Source organism: Rhodofomes roseus (genome assembly GCF_022264815.1).
Source record: "Rhodofomes roseus strain CIRM-BRFM 1785 chromosome Unknown C8Q71scaffold_17, whole genome shotgun sequence".
NCBI lineage: Eukaryota > Fungi > Basidiomycota > Agaricomycetes > Polyporales > Fomitopsidaceae > Rhodofomes > Rhodofomes roseus.
Window position 1 is genome coordinate 451975 of NW_025952973.1, and position 21091 is coordinate 473065.

Sequence of the window (21091 nt, forward strand, 5' to 3'; positions counted from 1 at the left end):
GTCATCAAACCTGCAGACGTTTCCTCCGGTAGGCACCTCATCTCCATTTCCGGGGATATACTAACGCTCGAGTACAGTCGAACGCGCCGGCATACCACTCTCCCCACATGCAGCAGCCCATGGTATCCTACCAGCAGCCCCCTCTCCCCACGTCGATTGTACCATATGGACAAAATGCATCATTCCGGCACTACCAACACTCAGGCCAGTATTCACAGAACTGGTCGCAGTACGTATCCGCTACGAATTGGCAGGTGCGAAACTTCACTACTCTCTGCGACGATCTCATCACATTTGCTTCTACTAGAACAATACTACTGGCCCTACGGTCAATCAGCAGCAGCAGCAGCAGCAACAGCAGCAGCAGCAGCAACAGCAGCAACAGCAACAGCAGCAGCAATGGCAACAGCAGCAGCAGCAGCATCAGCAGCAGCAACGGCAGCAGCAACGGCAACAGCAGTCTGTGTCCGCTACTCTGCGGCAGAATTCAACAAATGGAGCCGAACACACGCAGGCTATGGGAGCTAGTATGTGATCTGCAGTTGTCCCTCTCGGTCGGTCTCATCATCATTGAGTCCAGGCTCTTCGCGGCAGCCCCTCTATCACCCGGGACCTTCTGCAAGTCCTGCACAACAGCCGGCTTCGACGAGCCAGAGAGCTACGCCCGACGAGATCAGGCGCGCCAAGGTCACTTATGGCTCCCAAGCTCAACAGCAGCCGCAGCCGCAGCCGCAGCCACAGCCACAAACGCAGGCGTCGGCCGCTGCTATGGTGTACCAGAAGGTGTACGATATCTTGAAGGTTAGTGACAACACTTCCGTTTGTCCTATTGGCTTGACTCGCTAGTACTTATAGGAGCTGAGGCCGGAGATGGTTGACTACATCATCTTCGCCACACTGGATAATCTGAAGACGAAGCTGCCGAATGGATCTGTCCAAGGCCAATCGGCTTTTCTGAAAGTCCAGAGCCAACTCCCGCCCGCTTCGGTAGAGCAGCTCACACAGATCAGCAACTTTGTGATACAGCAGTTGCAGGTAGCTTCATCTTCCTCGCATTCGGTGTCTTGGAGTGTGACTCACTGTGGTATATAGGCTCTGGAACCTGCCATAATCAAGGCCATAGTAATGAAAATAAAACATAACATATTGGTGGCTGCTCAACAAGCTGCTGCACAGCCTCCTCAGACTGGGGCCCAGCCTGTTCAGGTGCAATCACCAGCTCCCTCAGTGCAGACTGGAGGTACCCCTACACAGTCTCATCCCACTGTCCTTGCTATCCCACCTGTCAATGATGTCCCTACGAACGTCCCTGTGGCTCAGCCCAACCAACCAGTCCCGGCGCCACAGCTAGTAGTACCACCTCCACAACCAGCTCCTGCAGCTGAAGTTGTCCATCCTGAGGCTGTCAGAAATGATTCTGTCATGCAAACCCATGAAGGTATGAGACATGTCAGTTGTAATTGCAAGTTTCTGACAAACCAATGTTCTCATGGCATAGGTGTCCAGGAACAGCCATCTCAAGACCCATCAATCACTGTTCAATTCAAGCACTACGCTATCCCAACTAGCCCGACTAGGCGCACAGTGTTCCCTCTTCGCCGTGCACAGGCCCCAGTAACTCCTCCACCTGCCGTTGCTACCCCGAATACCGCGCAACCCCCGTCCACTCCCGACACCACCGGTGAACGACAGAAGAGCCCTTGGACTCCCGTGAAGGCAGATAAGGCGCGGCTCGCGCGGGATATCATGCAGTCATTGGGACGCCCGTCGCCCCGTTCCTCCAGCTCACAGGTTCCGCCGTCTACCAGCTCACAAGTCCCTCCGTCTTCTAGTGCGCCCGCTTCGTCTGCTGGTTTGCCTCCTCCCCCGCCTCCGCCTCCGCTGCCGTCTTCGTCACAGGACTTGGTCACCGAGGAGCTCGCGAACAAACGGAAGCGCACGCCGTCGGTCACCGACTCTCCGAGTCTGCAGAAGAGGCAGAGGATGGGAATGGAGGTCGAGGAGATCGCCACGGACGGCGCGCTGGAGCTTGCGGTGTGGCAGCAGACCGCGCAGCAGAACGATATCACGTCTACCCCTGGCTCTCAGGCAGGCTCGCCGTACAAACCGCATGGAACCGATGTTGTCAACGCGGCGATACAATCGCAGGATCCGACAGAAGTGGTTGCTTCTGGAGTCGCTGATATAAACGCGCCCACGGCTCTCCCCGCCCACGATGCACTCAACGTCCCGAACGACATGTTCCAGCCAGAGTTCCCATCGATAGGCGAATTCATCGGCATCCACTTATCACAGCTGACCGGCGACCAGCATGTTCCTCATGCCGCGATTCCGCAACCGCAACAGACCGAGTCTGCGCCGCAGACACCGGGATCCGCGGCGTCTGCGCCACCCACCTCGCGCACGGCGACGCCGCCTGCCGGTGCGCTCCCGGAGCAGACGTCCCCAGAGGGTGTGGCCCAAAGCTTCGAGCCTCCGCCTTATGCTGCTGGGTTAGCGACGCCTCGAGCTGAGGCAGGTCCGTCGACGGCGAAGACGCCGCTGTTCTTCCCCTCGCCGACAAGCGAGCACGACAACCAGGAAGCCGCAGAGGCAAGGGTGTTTGCCGATGCGTTCATGCAGAACGAGAACCTCGATGGCTCGCCTCCGCGCATTCCAGCTCGCCTCAAGGGCAAGGGCAGAGTCGTGTATAGCGGATCTGAGGACGAGGAGGAGAAACACCGGGCTGATGACTCTCAGTCGGACGAAGGGGTCTCTGGGCAGCGTAAGAAGCGGGTCCCCAAGAGCGTACAGCAGAGCGATTCGGACGTCGAAGTCGTAGATGGACCTACGCGGTCCGCGAAGAAGGGTCCATCCAAGAAGACTGTGGTGAACAATGCGTACGTACTTGTCCCGCCGATGCCGAAGTGGGCGAAGGAATTGCGCGCGAAGGAGGAGAAGCGGAAGGCCGGGAAACGACGGGGACGCAAGCAATCGACGCCGGAGACGGTGCCTGAGTCGGTGGACGCGGACGAGCTAGCTGCGGATGATGGTGCGTGGTGACGACGAGGTGCGTAGAGGGAGGCTGATTGTTTTCTTGCATACGGTACGGTCTGTAGAGCTAGACGAGACAAGACTGCAAGAAGGTTTGTGCTTGTAGTGTGCTACGAGTGTGAATACAATCTCATATTTGTTTGTGGGACGTGCCTGTAGACCGGGCGCAACAGGAGGCGGTGCAGTTGTCGGTCACCCGCTTGCATGAGTCGCCATGTCTATGGCGGGGGTGTGGTGCGATCCTGAACTCTACGGAGAGACTGACGCGGCATGTGCACTGGCATGCTGAGGAAAAGGAACATGCTGTATGTCTGCTTGTGCCTTTGTTGCGTGCATTCCATTTGACACAGCACGATAGACGACCTTCCCCTGCGAGTGGACAGGCTGTAATCGGGAACTGGGATCCAGACAAGCGCTACTGCATCATCTCGTGCGGCATGCGTCGACGCCAATGTTTTGCATCTATGAAGGTAGTGCTTTCGTCTTAGTGGTCCGTGATCTTCATGGATCTCACGACGTTGCAGGCTGCGACAAGTCTTTCACGGCTCCCAAAGAACTGCTGAAGCACCATAGATCCGGGAGACATCGCGAAGTGCGGTTGAAGCCTCCCGCGACGCCATTCGCGCCTGAGACGCTCGACCTTATCCCCCTTCCTGGTTCTATACCGTCTTACATGCGTATACCGCGGCGCGTCGCGCGACATCCAATATCAAGGGTGGTGCATCAATGGCTCTCTGCCAAGGTGGGTACATGATACATCGTTCTGTTACTGTGCATGACCTAGTCCCCTAGGTATTGGAGAGCATGACATCGTTCCGCTTCTCAGGGAGACGAGTGCACCATAACGCGCCATCGCGCGGCTCACGTCGTCTGGCGGACAAGGTTGCCGCTGTGGAGAAGGAGGGCAAGACGCCCGCAGCGAAGATCGAGCTGCTCCGGCGCATAGCGCAGGACGAGTACAACGACGTCGCGCACGGGCGCGAGCTCAAGGCCGCTATGCGCTGCGAAGACCTTCCCTCGTACGAGTTCACGCGGACGTGTGAATTGGGGCTGGTGCTCTTCCCGCCCCCGGGTATGATGCTGCGCGAGAACAGCGTGGAAGTCAAGAGCGAGCCGGACGAGTTGGATTTCTTGCGTAACGACAACGACTCGACGAGGAGACGCGATGATACTGTACCTCAAGACAAAGCCACGTTGGAGCGACACCAGGCTGTACGTCTTGGACAGCAAGGTGAAGCAAGCCACAGCGGCGCGGCTGGGAGCAGCGCCTTGGTGGATGGTACCGGCGGCAAGTTTGCAGATGGCGATGTGGGAAGTGTTGGCGTTGATGGAGAACCGCATCTCAACGCATCGGCACATGTGGCCGAGGAGAGCTCACCGCTGCCTGGGTGGGAAGTCTTGCATTCTGCGTCGAGGTCGAAGCCGACAGATGAAGACGCAGTAAACGCGCTTCTGTAGCTAGTACCTCGCATATTCCGAATACATGGTTACGCTATTTTTACGCCCGGATTATTTGATTGTGCGCGCAGGCGGGGAGCGACTGTGTATTGCGCACGAAGCTTACCCCATGTGTATGAGGATGGAAGGGGACGAGCGGTGGACAGCATGCGTACGGTGGCAGCGGGTGTGATTGGTATCACACACCACGGGCCGCGCGAGACGGACTTGCTTGATTCGCCCGGCGCACATCCCGCCACAACCGCGTACCCTTCCGTTGCGCTCTCATCCCCATGCGACCCGGCCTCGTCTCCCCCCGTCACTGACTCTCCGCTCGTCCTCCATCTCTGGCGCGGCCTCCGGGCTCATTCCTAGTCTCCGACATGCTTAGCCCCGGTCCAAGCTACATCTCTAGCCGCTCCGCCGACGTGATACTCTCAGACGTCCGTCCGATTAAACTCGCCTATGAGGCCCTACAAGCCGTGAACGTCCTGTTGGACGAGCTGCTCTACACGATTCTGAACGAGGCCCAATCGCTGGCAACTGACAAGCTCAAGGCGTCGCTTCTGAAGGTCATCCCAACCAATCTGGGCAAGGAAGCTTTGTTGGAAGCCGAGGTCGAGCTTAAAGCATATCTGGAGCGTAACACGTCTTCATCCACATCTGGAAGCCGTGCTGGGGGGCCGTTTAGTCTGCAGTGGGCTTTTGAGGTGCGTCCATGCCATGCTCCGTCCGATTCGCTTTGTGACATTCCTCTGTACCAGTTGCTACGCCTCAAATGCGAGGCCTACTCGACTATGAATGACTCGGATGAGGATGGAGAGGCGGAGAGGCGGCTAAGTGAGAGGATGAAGGGCAGTAATATGTCGCCGCCACATCCGTCGGAGGTAGCCCCGGCTGCGCTATACCTCACTGCGATCCTCGAGTACGCCCATTCGCTTTTCGTGTTCCGTGCAAGTCTCATATGTAGCCATGGTGCTGAAGGTCTATATGCGAGTGAGTCCGAGACATCCTTCTTGTAAGTCGCTGTGTATTGACGTATATGCAGGCATGTTCTCGGCAACATCAGCAGTGTTGCCGCGCGCGACAGCAGTCGTACTGTAGCGACTTCACAAGATATATTCACTGCATTATGTGAAGACGATGCATTCTATGGCACGTTCAAGACGCTGAAAGGTATGTCCAGACTGGCAGTTTTCCCACTGAGCACGGTGATGACGTGCGGCTGCCGTTAGTCTACGAGCAAATCGAACAGCTTTCGAAGGCTCCAAGGCCACGTCGCAGCAAGTCCTTCTCACGCGGTAGCGACCGGGCTGGGACCCCGACCTCCCGTACGCAATCAGCCACCCAGGCGGAGTTGGCGGCACTCCGAGACGGTGCGTCGACGCCTGCACGGACGCGCATGTCGATGGAGTCGTTGAGGTCCAACTCAACGGCAATGGCGGCAGCGCCTGTAGAAAGCCGGACGTCGATGGAGCGAGGGAAGAGCATCCGGAAGAAGTTCATGACGCATAGTCGGTCGTCAAGCGAGAAAGAAGCAGACAGCCGCAATTCAATGAGCGAAAGCGCGCGGAGCCGAGCCTCCGGGGAATTCGAGGTACGCTTGATCGTTTAGCTCGGGCCCCTTGGCGCGCCCAGGAACGGGCGCTCATAGCTGTTCTCCGGCAGGAGGACGAAGAACTCGCGCACGAGTTCGACGAGCTCATGCGGTCTGGGAGCACCGTGAAGGTTTCGCTCACCCCCGACAGGCTTAGAACGATGGAAGTGAGTGATCACAACAGTCCGATTCTGGTCCGATTGCTCTGCTCTGATGATCTTGGACTTTCTTGGACGAGCCGCCGCTGATCGCTTATCCGTTTCTCCAGGTCTTCAACAGGGAGCGAACCCAGCGTGCGAAACAGACGCGTGAGCCGGAGTCCCAAATTTCGGACAAGCCAGCTGGTACGGAAGGCGACGCCCACGCGCTCCCTTCAGAGCGTCCGCGCGCACCTGCCAGTGCTGCTCGTCCTCTGCCACGCCGTGTCGACAGCATCGTTGAAGACGAAGAGGAATTCACCCAGGCCAGCTCCACAACCATCACATCCGCTACCGTGGTCACAACTGAGCCGCCCCGCATGCGACAGGCTAGCAAGAGCTTCACGAGCAGCTCTGCCCCATCCTCTGCTGCTGCGCGCTACCGGTCTATCTCTATCTCAGACTCCCCTCACCCTCGACACGAGTCGCGCAGGTCGCAGGATCGGCTTCCCAATGGCATGCCCGCCAACCTCACGGCGATCAACACTCAAAAGCCCTCCCGCCAGCCCTCCAAAAGCAACCCAACGGGCATGCCGACGCGTACGAAGAAGGTCGCGCGGCACCGCGAGTCGTTGGATCTAGATGACGTGATGAATGGGTCGGGCGAGGAGGGAGAGGAGGAGGAGGTTCCGATCCCGTCGCTACCACCACCACCACCAAGGACGCCCTCACGCACTGCTTCTGCCGCCCCTACGCCGATATCCCCTGCGAAGCCTCAGTCTCCCCACGTATCGGCGTCGGCGCGCGAACTGATCGCGTTCTTGGACGAGGGACCCCCTGAGGAGCCGGAGTCTCAGAGGAACTCCGTGGCGAACGCGAGTGTCATCTCGTTTGAATCGTCGAAGACAGCTCGGACGGGCAAGCTCTCACGCATGATGTCGAAGCTCACCATTGGCAACGGGGGATCCCAGGAGAGGCTCAACGGGCGATACGGCGATGACCCTCCGAAGACGCCTCGCTCACTCGGGCGCAAGCCCAGCACCAACTTTGGGCCACCGACCGCGTTCAAGTCCTCCTTGTCGTCCAAGCGGTCGTTCCCCAATGTTGTGGTCAGTCCACCGCGCGTCGCCCCTCATCACGGTGACGGTACTCAGACGCCGACACCACCGCAGTCAATCTCGTCGAGCACACGCATGGTATCACCATCCCCCACGAACTCCACCGCTCCCTTGAATCCCCGGACGGTATCTGTCGCATCCTCGACGTCGGACGAGTCGCATGCGCTTTCCCCTCTTCGTAATGGTAGCGTGCGGAAAACATGGGACGATCACGGTTCCGAGGTGTCGATGTCCCGTAACGGCTCGGTGAACAGCCAGAGCCAGGGGTCGAGAGTGAGTCATCGCCTCCAGGTGGTGAACGGCGACATGCGCGAGGACGAGCACGGTCCACTTACCGTAAAGACGAACGGGCACGTACCGATCATCAGCCCTGTTCCTAGGAGCAACGACGACAGAGTCGTCTCGCCTAGCACGCCACGCCGCTCTCCCATCCCGCGCAAGCCTCCGCCTTCGCCTAACCCACAAGAAAACGGACATGCGCCTGCGAAGGACCCATCTCAGCGCTCCCGTAAGCCCTCGACGTCCCCTGCGCCTGCTCCTGGCATCGCTGCGTCCGAGGTCGCCGACCTCCGTCAATATTTGTCGAAGGCTCAGACAGCGGACGAGTGTCGTCTGCTTGTTGACATGTTCTTTGCGAGCCACGGTTTCCCGGCGAAGGCCCTCAGCGACGACGAAGTGCCTTCACTCCCCGAGCTCCCCCTTTTCATGTCTCTGAGTGAGCTGGAATCCTCATACGTTGAGTTGTTTCTCAGCGGAGATAGCATAGGCTTCCCCAGCCTCGCAGACGAGACATCCAGCGACGGGTCTTCGGCCTCAAGTAGGGACTTCCTTTCGCCTTCTTCTGAGCCCAATGCTTCTCCTGCTCCTTTCCTTGAGACTGTCCAAGAGTAGAGGTATATACCACAAACTGTCCATTCGTTGACCTCACTGTTGTTCTCTCTTTATTTCTTTCGGTTTCGTGTCGCTCATTCTGACGATTACCACTCCATCATGCATACCTATCTGTATACCTTTCCTGTTGTTGCGCGTGCTCTACAGTGCGCATCTAGTCCCATCTATACTCATGTATATATGTTTACTTTTAGTGGCTTTCCTAGGTGGAATGCGAGCGTGCGTGGTGCGTTACAGACTACTATGAATGGGCTATGCAAGATGCGTGGAGTGCAAGACAACGAAACATGATGACGACAGAGTAAGACAGAATAAATCAGTGAACCTCGAGGGAAATCGCGATACCCATGGATGCTAGCTCTGCGCATAGATACCTGAAAACGTATGGCACAGCGACGATGTCAAGGTCTCCGCCTTTCGCGGCAGGCCCCAGGACGTGTTGTGAGGGTATCGCAACCCTGACGTCTACATGGGCAGATGTCCGTCCGTTGTGGCCGTTTGCTAGTGCTTGCCTTGCAAGCTCGGCCTCTTCCTCCGCAGCGGCGCGACAAACTCTGCAGTACTCTCCTCCGGGTCCTGTGGGCTTCAGTTTGTCCGATGTTCCTACGACCATCTCGCCCAAGCTGACGTCTTCGTACCCGAGCGAGATTAGGCTGCCGCATGTCCTGCATACCCACGCCGTTGAGTAGTCGGAGCAGTTCATGAGCCTGTCCTGCAGCAGGAACGATGTACCGTGGGCGATCAGAGCATCACGCTCCATTTCGCCAAAACGAATACCACCCGCACGCTTACGACCCTAGGATGTGACATTCAGTTCGATCGTGCTTCTCAGACGCGATCGTGTTACATACCTTGACCGGTTGCCGCGTGAGGGGATCGACAGGACCTGTGGTTCGCACTTGGAATTTGTCCAACACCATGTGCCGCAAGCGCTGGTAGTACACGACCCCGATGTAGATGTCGGCAGCGAACTCTTGCCCGGTGATACCTGAGTACATCGGCTCGTTGCCGTAGTAGTTGTACCCGGCCGAGAGGAGTTGCTCTCCGAAGTAATCCACGGCAGTGTCTTCTTCGGTGAATCTGATCGCGCGTCAGCCTACAATCAAGCTCAGCAAGGATCGGCACTTACTGGAAAGGCGTCGCATCTTGTGCAAGACCATGCATCGCACCCGCCTTGCCCGCCATACTCTCGACTAACATACCAATCGTCATACGACTGGGGAAAGCATGCGGGTTGATGATAACGTCCGGCTGCATCCCGCTCTCAGAAAATGGCATGTCGACAGCGGGCCATTTCTGTGAGCAGACACCCTTCTGGCCGTGACGAGACGAGAACTTGTCACCGATGACAGGAGCACGTGCAATGCGCAAGGTCATGTTGACTTTCTGAAGTTCCGAGTCACCTGCGTCAGAACCTGTCCAATCATACCTGTCAGTACGTCTTCACTCGACTGCATACATACTACAGACCTAGAAGGCGGACTGAGTCGACATACGCGATCTCATCGCCCTTGTACTTCACGAACTTCGTCCTTCCGGTGGTATCATCAATGTACGCAGCGATGGGGTCGCCAGGTGACAGCCTGACGCCGACAAATGGAAGACCATCGTCGTCCAGGAATTGGGAATATGGATGTGCCTTCTCTCCCTGCGTCTGAATCTCGTAGCCCAAGCCGAAATGCAACGTGATTGCGGATGAGTTGCGCGAAGCTCCCATGACGTCTTTCAGGTCTACGGTGTGCGACTTGTAGACCGTACCGTACGCGAATCCTCGCTCGTGCGCTGACTTGTTCAGGATCATGGCGTCCTCCATGTCGTAGCCAGTGTAGGAGATGACGGCCACGATAGCATTGGTGCCGTTTGGGAATGAGTCCATGCCGTAGGTGTTGTGGAGTCGTGGCCGGACAACAGGGCTTTGACCACTTTGTAATCGGTAGAGCTTGTTGTCTGTCCGGTGACGCAGGGCGGTGGCTGGTGTACCCATGGTCTGTTTACCCATCTGACATTGGTAAATGTTTCGCGGACTCTAGATAATCTCAGTCAGTCGTGTTGCAACGCGGGGGCGATGTAATTACTGACCTGGTTGAAGTCGGAGAAAGGAGTGAGGTTTGCTAGGATGGACAGGAAGTTCGTTGGGGCATGCTCAACGTGCGTTGACACGCCCTTCTCAATCTCCTCCGGTGTACACGCGATATCCATGTACACCTGCTCGAAGGAGCCAACCTGGTCGTCGCGCCCGTTGAGTAGGTACTTCACAGGCCGCATCATTCGCGACCTGGACGAGAACAAATACAATCCTGGGTACTGCCCGCCCTTCGAGACAGGCACCAACCCAATCTCGAGGTCCAACGGAATGTTGTGCTTCCTCTCCGTTTTCCATATGCGAAGGTCCCTGGCGAGGTCCTGGATAACTTTCTGAGACGCCCAGCCGATGACTCTGCCGTCGAGTTGGACACAGAGGTTGCGCCGGCCATCGACGGAAGGTGTGAAGGCTTGAGTCATACCATGAGCAGCGAGCAGTGCGGGGATGTGGTTTACGGAGAGAGGGGCAGTGACAATACGGCAAGTACGGGAGAGGTGATTGAGGAGACCGCAGGGGGAACCGTCAGGAGTATGGACGGGACAGAGGAAACCTGGAACGGCGACATGAGTTTAATCCTGCCCATCATGAGGAATCACAAACCCCAAGCTTCTGGCAACAGCTTTCGGACTGTCGTAGTCTTGAGTTCGGCGAAGAAAGCACCGCGATGGATTGACCTGAAATGGCTAATGTATCGTTGCCAGTTTAGTTTCTCAGCGACGATGGTGAAACCAGAGGCCTGTTGCAAGTCAAGGCCTGTGGGTGACACAAGGTTACCGGTTGCAAGGAAGTTCGACATCCTGGATCCAATGTCAAAGTTAGTGCGGGCAAGGACCTTCTTGACGTAGCGTTCTGGATAGTAATGTTAGCCAGTGCTCAGATCATGCAGACATACCACCTCACTGTCGAAGAAGTCCACGGATGCTTCTGACCGGTTGACGTCTTGTCGTATTGATATCGCGAAGTTGTTCAATGCCTCTTCGAGGCGCTCCTTGATGATCATCCCGTATAGCGTCCCTGGAAGGAGGACTTCCTGGTGTTGAGGGGAGTCCGGGTTGTCGATACAACATGACTTCGACACCACCGCGTATAACTTCCGCAGCATGAACCTGCCGTCGAGTCAGTCAACGCTTGCTACTGCAAGTAAATCACACGTACAGCAGCATACGGAACTTCTCACGAGGAGACTCCAAGTGCACGAGGACGACTTTACTAATGAGCCAGACACCAATCGCTTTGTTCGTCCAATCTTCCGGCATATTCAGAACGACACGGAACTTGCTGCCAAGATACTCCAGACACTGATCACCAGTCCTCAAGCTGTACAGCTTGAAGCTGCGCAATAGGAGCTCTACTCGGTCCGTAAGGAAGGTATCCTCGTAGTCCTGCATCATCACGCCTTCGAAGATTTCCTTGTCACTCGCAGAGACGAGTGCCTTGAGGATAAGCATGATCGGAACGACGTATTCCTGCTTCCGCCATGAAAACCGGAGCATGGCGCTGCCGTTAGAGAGGTAGTGGAGGTTGTTCGTTACGCTCGTCTGGTCCAGACGTACGCAGCGGATCTGGACAGCGTATGGTGTGTACGATGGACCACGGTTGACGAAGGAGGGGCGCGAGAGAGAAATGACGTGGTGACGACGAGGAAGAATGAGGTAACGGATGAGACGTTCGTTGCCGTTGATGATGAAGTAACCACCGAACTCTTCAGGTTCCTCATGCTTCTTCACGAGGTCCGCGGAGGACATACCGCGGAGGTTGCAGCGCACGGACTGGGTACATTGTCAGCAAGCAGCTTGAGGAGAGACTGTATGCATACTTACGCGAACCATGACGGGCAATAACCCGCAATCCTTGGTCTCGACCTCTACTGGGCCATCATTGACCTTCCAACATAACTTCACCATCATGCGACCTCGGTATGATGTGAGGCGTTCTCGCGCCTGGCATCCACGAGCAAAATCGTCAGCTCAATCGTTCGGGCGTTCCGCCCCTACGTTCCTGGACCGATATCTCACCTCGGACGGGTACACTTTGTTGTCCCTGACTTGCTGGTCCTTTTCTGGCACCTGAGGTCTGCCTACCGTCACGGCCTCGTACCACACTACAATATACAAATGCTGTCAAGCACAGGGAACATTGCGCAAAACATATAGTTACTCACTGCTGAGACGGTTACCCCAACCAGACTGACCACTCTCCGAACCAATTTGTCCCTTTCCATCGAAGACTACTCGCTCGCCAATGTCCTTGATGCCCAGGGAAAGTAACCCGCGACCGTCGCCATCACCGGGAGGAAGTCCGGAATCGTCAAAGAGAGAATTGAAGGATTCGAGGTGTGGAGCAACGAACTCATTGAGGATAGGTACGGCCGCGCCGTCCTTCGGAGGGTTCTTGAAGTAACGTTCGCGAGCAAGTGTGTCGAACGTCCCGCCCGCTTTCAGCACCGGCTCTGGCGGGCCTGAGCCGTCGGGCATCGTGCTCAGGTGGAATCGAAAGTGTCCGGCGATGAGCTCGAGGGGGCCCCAACGCGTAGGAACGTCGCTCAGCAGCGAAAATCCGGTGCACCTGATCGAGGACGCGGTAACTTTTAGACGCCCATTGTGTGCAATGGGCGCTTACGCGATCAGACGCGCCTTGAAACCCCGACCGGCTGTCCCCAGCGAGGCCCATGATCTCCGCCTGAAATTGTTGAACGCGCCTCCAGTAGGAGTCGCGCTCGACCTCATTCACGACGACGACGGCCACGACCTACACGACGCGAACCGCCCCTTGCCATGTTTGGAAGCAACACAGGGTCATCATGGGGTAACCCTCAGGGTAACCAACAGCAGCCAGGCGCTTTTGGGCAGCCCGCAGGTTTCGGTGCCGGGAATGGTGCGTCACGGCGACTCATCTCTCAGAGTTATTGCTTACTTCACACACTCTTCAACAGCATTTGGATCTGCTCCTAACGCCAACGCTTTCGGACAGCCACAGCCACAACAACAACAGCAGCAGCAACAACAACCACAGGCGAACCCCATGTTTGGCAGTCTCGGCGGAGCGTCGACAGCGACGCCCTCCTCGACAGGCTTTGGTATGTATTTGCTGCTGCACCTTGCATCTCACTGTTCTCAAGATCATGCTTAGGTGCGTTTGGAGGCGCGCCAAACAACACTGCGAATTCCGGGGGTCTCTTCGGCCAGCCCAAGCCAACGACGGGGTTCGGCGCGTTTGGCAGCACCGGTACGACGAATACCTTTGGCGCCCCAGCGACAGGGGCCTTCGGTTCGACGACTCAGGCTGGTCCCTCAACCGGTGGCGGCGTATTTGGCCAGCCATCACAGCCGTCGACAAGCACAAACGCGTTCGGAGGGGGCAACGGTCTCTTTGGTTCCAAGCCAACCACAGGCTTTGGTACCACCACTACGCCTGGTGAGCAGTGTTCGTCGAATGTTTGTGATTACTGTGCTCAAATTGGCCCTGCTAGCTGCCGGTGTGCCTGCCCCGGTGACAACAGGATCTTCCAATCCATCCTACGCTCCTTACGCCGAGAAGGAAGGGAACTCTACTCTTACGCTTCATTACCAAAGCATCTCATGTATGCCGCAATACCGTGGATCGTCATTTGAGGTCAGGTCGTGCACACGATATCGGTAAACTTGCCTAACGGCTCCCCTTTGTCTGATAGGAGATCCGTGTGCAAGACTACCAGCAAGGCAGGAAGACTGCTGCTGCGACCGCTGCCGGTGGATATGGACAGACTGCTTTTGGCGCCCCTGCTCAACAGCAATCTAATGGTCTCTTTGGCCAACCAGCCCAGAATGCTGCAGCGCCTGCCACCAACTCGATGTTTGGTTCGTTCGGTAACGCGAACAACGGCACCACGAACACTGGAACGACCGGTCTCGGTGCATTTGGTCAGCCGCAGAACAATACAAACACGAGCGGCACTGGTTTGTTCGGAGGCGGAGGCGCATTTGGGCAGCAGAATCCGCAACAGCAGCCACAGCAGCAGCAGCAGCAGCAGCCGACGACAACTGGCTTTGGTGCCTTCGGACAACCGCAGCAACAACAGAATCCAACGGGCGGTGGCCTGTTCGGTTCAAGCAACGCCTTCGGTGCGAACAATCAACAGAAACCAGCAGGGTTCGGTACTTTTGGTGAGTGCATACGTACATAATCCTGCTTTAGTCTTTTAACCCTGTGAATATAGGCAATGCGGGAACGACTGGTGCCTTTGGTCAGCCCCAAAACCAGCAACAGCAACAGAACACGCCTGGTATCGGTCTCTTCGGTCAACCAGCGCAGCAGCAACAAAACACGGGCGGGTTTGGTGCTTTCGGTAGGCTCCTAGTCGTGTATGGCATGCAGTCGATTGAAATGCCTTCCAGGTTCCAACAACAACGCTCAGAAGCCAGGCCTTTTTGGTCAACCTGCGCAGTCGAATGCTGGACTCGGTGCGTTCGGCCAGCAGAATCAGCAGCAGCCACAACAACAGCCACAAGCCGGTGGCGGGTTGTTCGGAACGAACACCAACACAGGTGGTGGACTGTTCGGCAACACAAACAACCAGCAACAACCCCAGCAACAACAGCCTGGTACTGGTCGTGCGTACTTTCTGCCTTGCATTCTGTCTGCGATCTGATCGCTTTATCTCAGTGTTTGGTCAGCCGGCGCAGCAACCGACGACAGGGGGTGGCTTGTTCGGAGGAGGGGGCGGTCTTTTCGGGAACAACAACCAGAACCAACAGCAACAACAGCAGCAGCCTGCACAGAACACTGGCTTTGGCCTTTTCGGCGCTCCCAAGCCCGCCGCACCCGCGACCACGAACACCGGGGGCGGTCTCTTTGGCAGCACATACGGCCAGCCGGCTCAGAATACAACGCAGACCAACCCAAACCCCTTGTTCGGCTCAACGCTGGGCGCACCACCGAATAACCAACAGAACACGAACACGTTCGGTTCTGGTGGTTTGTTTGGCAAACCCGCTGCTCCTCTGGGTACTGCCCCTTCAGCGGGTCAACAGGGCGCTGGCCTCGGAGGTTCGTTGTTCGGCAATGCGTTTGGACAATCGACGAACAACATGAATACGTCGATGCTCGGCCAGAACACGCAGCCGCAGCTCACCGCCTCGATCGCACAGCCAGTCTTGACGAATCTGCCAATCTTCAGCATGCTGCCTCCAGGGCCGCGCTCAATACCACTGGATACTCAGCCGAAGAAGAAGACGGGCTACTTTTCGGACATCCCTACACGCACGCCCTTACCGAGACTGGGCCTAGGCTACACTCCTGCAGTTTCGAAGCTACGCGGGTACACTTCCACCTCACCAGCTCCTGGGGCGAACGGCGCCAGTAGCAATGTGTTGTTCGGCTCGAGCAAGCCGAATGCATTGTCACTGAGTAAAACGGCTAATGGCAAGAGCACGCTGGGACCAGAAACGTTCCTGACTGGTGGGAGCCCCAGTCCAACGCTCGGAACTGGCGGTCGCAAGAGCTTCAAGAAGCTCATTCTCGATAGAAAGGTGGAAGCGGCCGACCTACTAGCCAAGTCCAGTGTGGCGAACGGTTCGAGGATAACGTTCAGCCCCGCGCTGAGCGTGGCCGCGCGCGAAAGGGAGGCGGCAGCCGCTGTGAATCGCGCCTCTCCTGGGCCACGCGGACATGACTCGCCGTCGCCTGCTCCTCAACGGGATCGCGCATCCAATCGCTTCACGGCGGACGCCCACCGCGCGGGCTCTCATGGCGCGTCTCCGCAAGAGGAAGACGTCGGAGAACTTCGCGAAGGCGACTACTGGGTGACGCCTGATCTCAGTACGCTCAAGAGGATGAGCCATGAGGAGCTGGTCTCGGTCAAGGGTCTGGCCGTTGGGCGGAAAGGCTACGGCGTCATCACCTTCCTTGAACCCGTCGATCTCACCAACGTGCCCAAACTCGCCGGGCTGCTCGGCGAGCTTGTGCGGTTCGACGACAAGGAATGCAGTGTCTACCCAGACAGCGATGAGGCGGAGAAGCCACCACCGGGCTCTGGCCTGAATGTGAAGGCTCGCATTGAGCTGTACCGCTGCTGGGCACTGGACAAGGCTACGCGAGAGCCCATCAAGGACGAGACGAACCCACATGCGCTTCGGCACGTCAAACGGTTGAAGAACATGAAGCACACTCACTTCGAGGGCTTTGATATCGAGGAGGGGAAATGGACTTTCACGGTGGACCACTTTTGATTGTGCGGCTGGTCGCCTGATTGCATATCAGCAGTATGTACACGTTCCGTCTCGCATGTTGTCTGCATCGCATGTATCGTTCCGTCCTTCTTGCAATACATACCTATGGGTTGTTCGCTGTACTTCGGGAATTGTTTGCGTGCGTCAGTCGTGTTCTCCATTCACGATTTGACCAGCGCCGAACCTTCGAATTGGGGAGAATTCAGTCAGTCTTGGTCGGGCAGTGAGTAATCGGTTCATTCATTTCCTGTGTATATGTACGTTGACGTTCTACCATTCCGTACGCGATGAATAATTTACCTTGGGTCTCAGTCGTAAACTTCCCCTGTCACACCTTGATACTTGGTAACTTGGAGTGGCATTTGTTGACTACAGGGCCTCCCATTCAAGTAGCTCGTCTCACGGCTGGATAGGCCACGGATCGGTTTTGCAACTACTATTAATCCTGCATCCTGCGTGGATCTGCGAGCGGATCGGACTGAGTGTGTACAAGTCTTCTCGAAGAACGAAGAACATACAACCTGCCAGTGACCACGCCCAAAGTGGTGATCTTGAAGGTGTGGTTTCTGGACACTGCCACCAGCGCGCTACGTACTAGACGCTACTGTGTCGGACTTAAGCTTGAAGTCGGCCGCGACTAAATGACAGAACTGGGAGTCGTTGGGCTCAAGCAGAACCTACAGCCGAGAAAGTGTACTATAGGTCACGAGCCTGGACAAGTTGCAGTCGAACACATGGCTAGTTGGAATACGTAGCTACTCGCAGCGGCATTTGCGGATATCTACTATCCTCGCCAACGGTTGGATAGAACACAGGAGCAGGGATCCAACGGATCTCCTTACCAGACGGAGCGAAGACGAAGCTCTGCAGTAGCACGGCCAGCACGACCTCTATAGAATATCTCAGAAAGACTCATCCAGGAAGCCCACGGATTTAACACTCACTCATCTCCATCTCGGCGAACTTGAAGCCGCTGTCATCGGAGCACGTCTATACAGATACCACAAAAAGGCACCAAGACTTACATGCATGCACGCTTGCCGCCGAGGAAGGTCATTCTACGCGGCTGATGAGTCAAAGGCACAATGCGCATATAGATGGCTGGCTCACAGATTCCCTGACACGCCAGGGAGACCAGCCTCGGTCACCGAGTCTGGAAGCGGTGACAACCAACGCTCAGGCTTCCACTGCAGCGCATCTTCGCCCCAGAATGCCTTGCTCGTGTTGCAGCCCAGGACACCAGTGAAGGCCTCCGTACCCTTCTGTACAGCTATCTCAGTAATTAGTGTGCCGTCTACGCCAAGAATCGGCTTCGATAGGGGTACAACAGTATCTTGCGTCGCTCTGCCAGTGGGAGATGGAGTTCATTGAACGTATGTGCTTCTAGAGTTGGTGCACTTACACTCTTGACGACCACTGCAGAGGGGGATATCTGGAAACATACTGGAGTTCAATGGATGCTGTTGCTACCATAGTTGTCACTCACAAGCGTAAACTTTCCCGGCACACAGCATCCAGGTGAGGCAACTGCATGAGGGTGTCGTAAGGCAAATCCTCGCCTCCGGAAGCCTCGATGATCTCCGCACGCAAACGCTGCTGGACGTCCGCATGTTCAGCTAGAAGTAGGAGGATCTGCGATAAAGTATTGGAAGTAGTGTCCATCGCTGCCAACACCAAAGTGCTACAGAATGTTGGTGAGAAAGGAAATATGTAGAACCTCGATGACGGCTCGCTTACGACATTTGTGAGACCAACTCGTATTCCGGCAGACCATTCTTGTCGGAAAGGGACATGTTTGCTCTCACTGCGTCGAAATAGTAAGCACCGGTCAACCATTCAGAAACAAATGCTCAGTCACTTAGGATGTTCATGATGTCCTTTCCTTGTCCAATCTGTTCTCCGATCGCTTCGTCGCCTTCTTGGAAGGCGCGCTTCTTCGAGTTGTATATCTTCTGTGACTTTTGTGCCACAAGGTCTGCATTGCGTTTCATGTCACGCGCGGTTGCTATTGGAACAATACTGCCGAGAACGCCTCGCAATCTAGCCGGTACGATGGCCCGTAACTGAGGCAGAAATAGCGGCAATATTCCGAGCTCGGAGACGATCGGACTACGGGTAGTCGTAGAAAGATAGCGGAGTCAATTGCTATCAATGCAACGTACCATGAAGAAAGGGCGACTCACAACAGACGCTTGAGGGATTCAGCGAACACGTCCTTCTTGTCGTCAACGAGCTTGTCGAAGGAGTATCCAAGACCGCCCTGGCCGATGAGCTCCAGCGCCGTCCGCCCCATCCAGTTTGCCATGTCTATTTCCTGTGGCGCATCCTTGACACGCCTTGAAATCGCGTCACGAAGCTATCGGTAGAGTGATGTCAGGCAGAAAACGAGAATTGTGGAAACGAGATGCACGTACTCTCCGGCATGTATCGTAGAAGACCGGTAACATGAAGCGCATGTGGGTGACGGAAAATGCAGGATTCAGCATTTTTCGCTGCTTCCGGTGTTGTTCGCCTGGAGTATGTGAGTACGACTCGATGCCAAAATGAGAGAATATAGTCATCACCGAGTGTCGATAGTAAGCCGGGGCCGAACAGCGCTTGGTTGATCCTGTGTACATCTATGGTGGCTCATTCGCAATGCAAACCTTGGTGCAACTCACGCAATGAAACCCGGGTTTTCCTCCCATATCGTCTCGTTTTTGATCAGAATCGTGTGGAGCGCCTTTGGGTCGTAGATGTATAGCGCAGGTCTCTGCTAGAGGATGAGTCCCCTCGCCAAGCATACGGCACTAGAGTCGGTGACTAGACGTACGTTGAAGAGGCCATGCATTCTGACCACAAGGCCACCGTAGTTGTCCACCATATCCCGTTGGAACTTCACGGATTCGAGAGATCGGAATTGCCTCATGTTACCTTCGTGACGGGCAAGTTGTCAATGTCTACTCGCAAGAGTGGTTACACGACAGGAAAGCTCAAAACGTACCTTTCACGAACGATTCTGGCGGTGGGCCGGGTACATTGTCCAAGGAAGATTTGACGAGGCGCCACTTCAGCAAGTGCCAGACAACGTAGCTGAGACCGTAGATTAGGAGACACTGGAAGAGCAATATCGCGGTGTTCATTTCGACGGACAGGCCCTTGCCTGACCCGGAGCTACTAGCAGAACTACAGTCTATGAATTCTTGAGATTATATAGTGCCCACGACAGATTAAGTTCACTTACAGATACTACGTGAGATGCTTGACTCAGATGAGTAAGGTGGTAGGGTCCGGGAGCGGGAGCGGGAGCGGGAGCGGGGTTCCTCCGCCTCAGGGTCTGGGAAGAAGTGCGCCCACGCGGTGCATACGTAAATTCGCGCTGTGGCCTGGACGAATTGTCATCTTTCCGCCGCGCAATCGTACCGCGACAGAAATCATGGGACAGCACCGGGAACCGCTCGCAGTTAAGGGATCCGGGGTATGAGGGAGGCAATAACTCGATAGCCGTATGTACGAGCTACTACACCTTCTGAGACCGCTGTCGCTAGCAAGTCACCCCCCCACACACGTTTTGTTGAGTGGCCGGCGCGTTGTAACTCTTGTATGCCGATGCAATGCGGCGACCAACTTGTACAAGATGCTGACAACGGAAATCATGATCATGATCGCATGTAAAGGAACACCATACACGCTCGAAGTGTACGCAATGAAGGCTGCCAACGGGATGTCCAAGGCCTCCTTGTCTTGACAACGCTTTGGCCGCGAAGGGACTCGTACGCCTGCGCGGTACGATGGGATGGGCTAAGCAAGATCATCATGGCATTACGTACGGTGATTGTTTGATACCTGCTATGACGGGCCTCCCGGTCACGAACGAATGACAGACGACTCAGATAACCATGACTTCGCACAAGGACTAGTAGACGCACGTATAGCAAATTATGGTCGTCCGTAGTCTCCCCTAGGCAGACCTTAAAGAAGACCTCTTGGACGGACAGGGGGGGGGGGGCGGTCTTCTAAAGGGTCGTCCGAGCCGCTCCGTCCAATGAATGCATTCTAGGTCGCGGTTGCATTGGAACCTTGAAGTTGGACACTGACGGCCACTCGCAATCGGCGAGCCCCTGCGTCTACCCGAATTCGAACACGAGTGCAACTCAAGCGGGACCCTTGTGGGTTGCATACCCACTTCGTTGATGTTTTCGCAGCTGTCCCGCTGTGACGGGCCGTAGCGCTGTAGTAGAGGCTTCCCGTGACAATATTTATATTACTGTAGGCCCGTCAAGTTCCAGTGGCTGAGCCCCGGTTTGTGGGTACTCTAAAGAGCGACTGACGTGGACTCGGCGCGTTGATTAGGCTTCAGTGTGGGTGCTACCACATCAGTAGTAGTTTGACATACTATGTATTTAGTGTACTCATCGTCTGCCTATGGTAGACGCGCCATGTGCATGAATCGTGACACATGTCGCGCGTTTTACTGGGTCAGCTTCTGTATCGTGCTTCTTGACTTGCCGTACCACACGAAGATTTTGCGGCCCATGCACTTAGTATTTAGTACGGGCGTCGTGACACGAACGCCCTGGGTGGGTCGATAGCTGGGACGACTCGTGGTT

The 21091-nt window shown here is 56.0% G+C and overlaps 5 protein-coding genes across 5 annotated transcripts; 3 read left to right on the top strand and 2 right to left on the bottom strand.

Moving 5' to 3' along the window:
* Nucleotides 1–334: 334 nt before the first annotated feature.
* Nucleotides 335–4542, top strand: C8Q71DRAFT_772579 (uncharacterized protein). Its single transcript, XM_047924412.1, has 10 exons — nucleotides 335–527; nucleotides 581–801; nucleotides 856–1035; nucleotides 1093–1438; nucleotides 1499–3031; nucleotides 3099–3125; nucleotides 3193–3338; nucleotides 3392–3503; nucleotides 3558–3775; nucleotides 3826–4542. The coding sequence occupies exons 1-10, from the start codon at nucleotides 518–520 to the stop codon at nucleotides 4489–4491; spliced, it is 3459 nt and encodes a 1152-aa protein (XP_047776512.1). The 5' UTR covers nucleotides 335–517; the 3' UTR covers nucleotides 4492–4542.
* Nucleotides 4543–4853: 311 nt separating this feature from the next.
* On the top strand, nucleotides 4854–8213 carry C8Q71DRAFT_860069 (uncharacterized protein; the record flags this gene model as incomplete). Its single annotated transcript, XM_047927741.1, has 7 exons — nucleotides 4854–5180; nucleotides 5235–5395; nucleotides 5455–5466; nucleotides 5519–5646; nucleotides 5706–6067; nucleotides 6139–6234; nucleotides 6336–8213. The coding sequence occupies 7 exons, from the start codon at nucleotides 4854–4856 to the stop codon at nucleotides 8211–8213; spliced, it is 2964 nt and encodes a 987-aa protein (XP_047776513.1).
* Nucleotides 8214–8516: 303 nt separating this feature from the next.
* On the bottom strand, nucleotides 8517–12875 carry C8Q71DRAFT_176200 (beta and beta-prime subunits of DNA dependent RNA-polymerase). Its single transcript, XM_047916769.1, has 11 exons — nucleotides 12458–12875; nucleotides 12312–12397; nucleotides 12117–12236; nucleotides 11452–12065; nucleotides 11197–11402; nucleotides 10897–11145; nucleotides 10293–10846; nucleotides 9684–10239; nucleotides 9343–9628; nucleotides 9065–9293; nucleotides 8517–9009 (listed from the first exon to the last, which is right to left on the bottom strand). The coding sequence occupies exons 1-11, from the start codon at nucleotides 12768–12770 to the stop codon at nucleotides 8530–8532; spliced, it is 3693 nt and encodes a 1230-aa protein (XP_047776514.1). The 5' UTR covers nucleotides 12771–12875; the 3' UTR covers nucleotides 8517–8529.
* Nucleotides 12876–13023: 148 nt separating this feature from the next.
* On the top strand, nucleotides 13024–16624 carry C8Q71DRAFT_813724 (nucleoporin autopeptidase-domain-containing protein). Its single transcript, XM_047926079.1, has 8 exons — nucleotides 13024–13170; nucleotides 13229–13372; nucleotides 13426–13710; nucleotides 13766–13908; nucleotides 13967–14438; nucleotides 14492–14620; nucleotides 14670–14885; nucleotides 14938–16624. The coding sequence occupies exons 1-8, from the start codon at nucleotides 13071–13073 to the stop codon at nucleotides 16500–16502; spliced, it is 3054 nt and encodes a 1017-aa protein (XP_047776515.1). The 5' UTR covers nucleotides 13024–13070; the 3' UTR covers nucleotides 16503–16624.
* A 567-nt stretch (nucleotides 16625–17191) lies between these two features.
* Nucleotides 17192–19832, bottom strand: C8Q71DRAFT_176247 (cytochrome P450 monooxygenase). The gene is made up of 15 exons (XM_047916770.1): nucleotides 19726–19832; nucleotides 19486–19674; nucleotides 19315–19415; nucleotides 19163–19254; nucleotides 19067–19110; nucleotides 18917–19014; nucleotides 18686–18858; nucleotides 18361–18611; nucleotides 18240–18306; nucleotides 17989–18183; nucleotides 17905–17934; nucleotides 17613–17846; nucleotides 17528–17560; nucleotides 17447–17475; nucleotides 17192–17392 (listed from the first exon to the last, which is right to left on the bottom strand). The coding sequence occupies exons 2-15, from the start codon at nucleotides 19622–19624 to the stop codon at nucleotides 17241–17243; spliced, it is 1638 nt and encodes a 545-aa protein (XP_047776516.1). The 5' UTR covers nucleotides 19625–19674; nucleotides 19726–19832; the 3' UTR covers nucleotides 17192–17240.
* Nucleotides 19833–21091: the final 1259 nt, after the last annotated feature.

Excerpts from the sequence above, each read along its gene's own strand:
- C8Q71DRAFT_772579 (XM_047924412.1), top strand. Across the intron at positions 1,439-1,498 it reads TGTCATGCAAACCCATGAAG|GTGTCCAGGAACAGCCATCT; the intron begins GTATGAGACATG and ends CTCATGGCATAG. Across the intron at positions 3,126-3,192 it reads CGAGACAAGACTGCAAGAAG|ACCGGGCGCAACAGGAGGCG; the intron begins GTTTGTGCTTGT and ends ACGTGCCTGTAG.
- C8Q71DRAFT_176200 (XM_047916769.1), bottom strand. The coding sequence starts at position 12,770 with ATGCCCGACGGCTCAGGCCCGCCAGAGCCGGTGCTGAAAGCGGGCGGG. Across the intron at positions 12,237-12,311 it reads ACAAAGTGTACCCGTCCGAG|GCGCGAGAACGCCTCACATC; the intron begins GTGAGATATCGG and ends CGTGGATGCCAG. Across the intron at positions 11,403-11,451 it reads GAGAAGTTCCGTATGCTGCT|GTTCATGCTGCGGAAGTTAT; the intron begins GTACGTGTGATT and ends ACTCGACGGCAG.
- C8Q71DRAFT_813724 (XM_047926079.1), top strand. The coding sequence starts at position 13,071 with ATGTTTGGAAGCAACACAGGGTCATCATGGGGTAACCCTCAGGGTAAC. Across the intron at positions 13,373-13,425 it reads GCCCTCCTCGACAGGCTTTG|GTGCGTTTGGAGGCGCGCCA; the intron begins GTATGTATTTGC and ends GATCATGCTTAG. Across the intron at positions 13,909-13,966 it reads ACCGTGGATCGTCATTTGAG|GAGATCCGTGTGCAAGACTA; the intron begins GTCAGGTCGTGC and ends TTTGTCTGATAG.
- C8Q71DRAFT_176247 (XM_047916770.1), bottom strand. The coding sequence starts at position 19,624 with ATGAACACCGCGATATTGCTCTTCCAGTGTCTCCTAATCTACGGTCTC. Across the intron at positions 19,255-19,314 it reads GAATGCATGGCCTCTTCAAC|AGACCTGCGCTATACATCTA; the intron begins GTACGTCTAGTC and ends ATCCTCTAGCAG. Across the intron at positions 18,307-18,360 it reads GGACATCATGAACATCCTAA|TGAGAGCAAACATGTCCCTT; the intron begins GTGACTGAGCAT and ends ATTTCGACGCAG.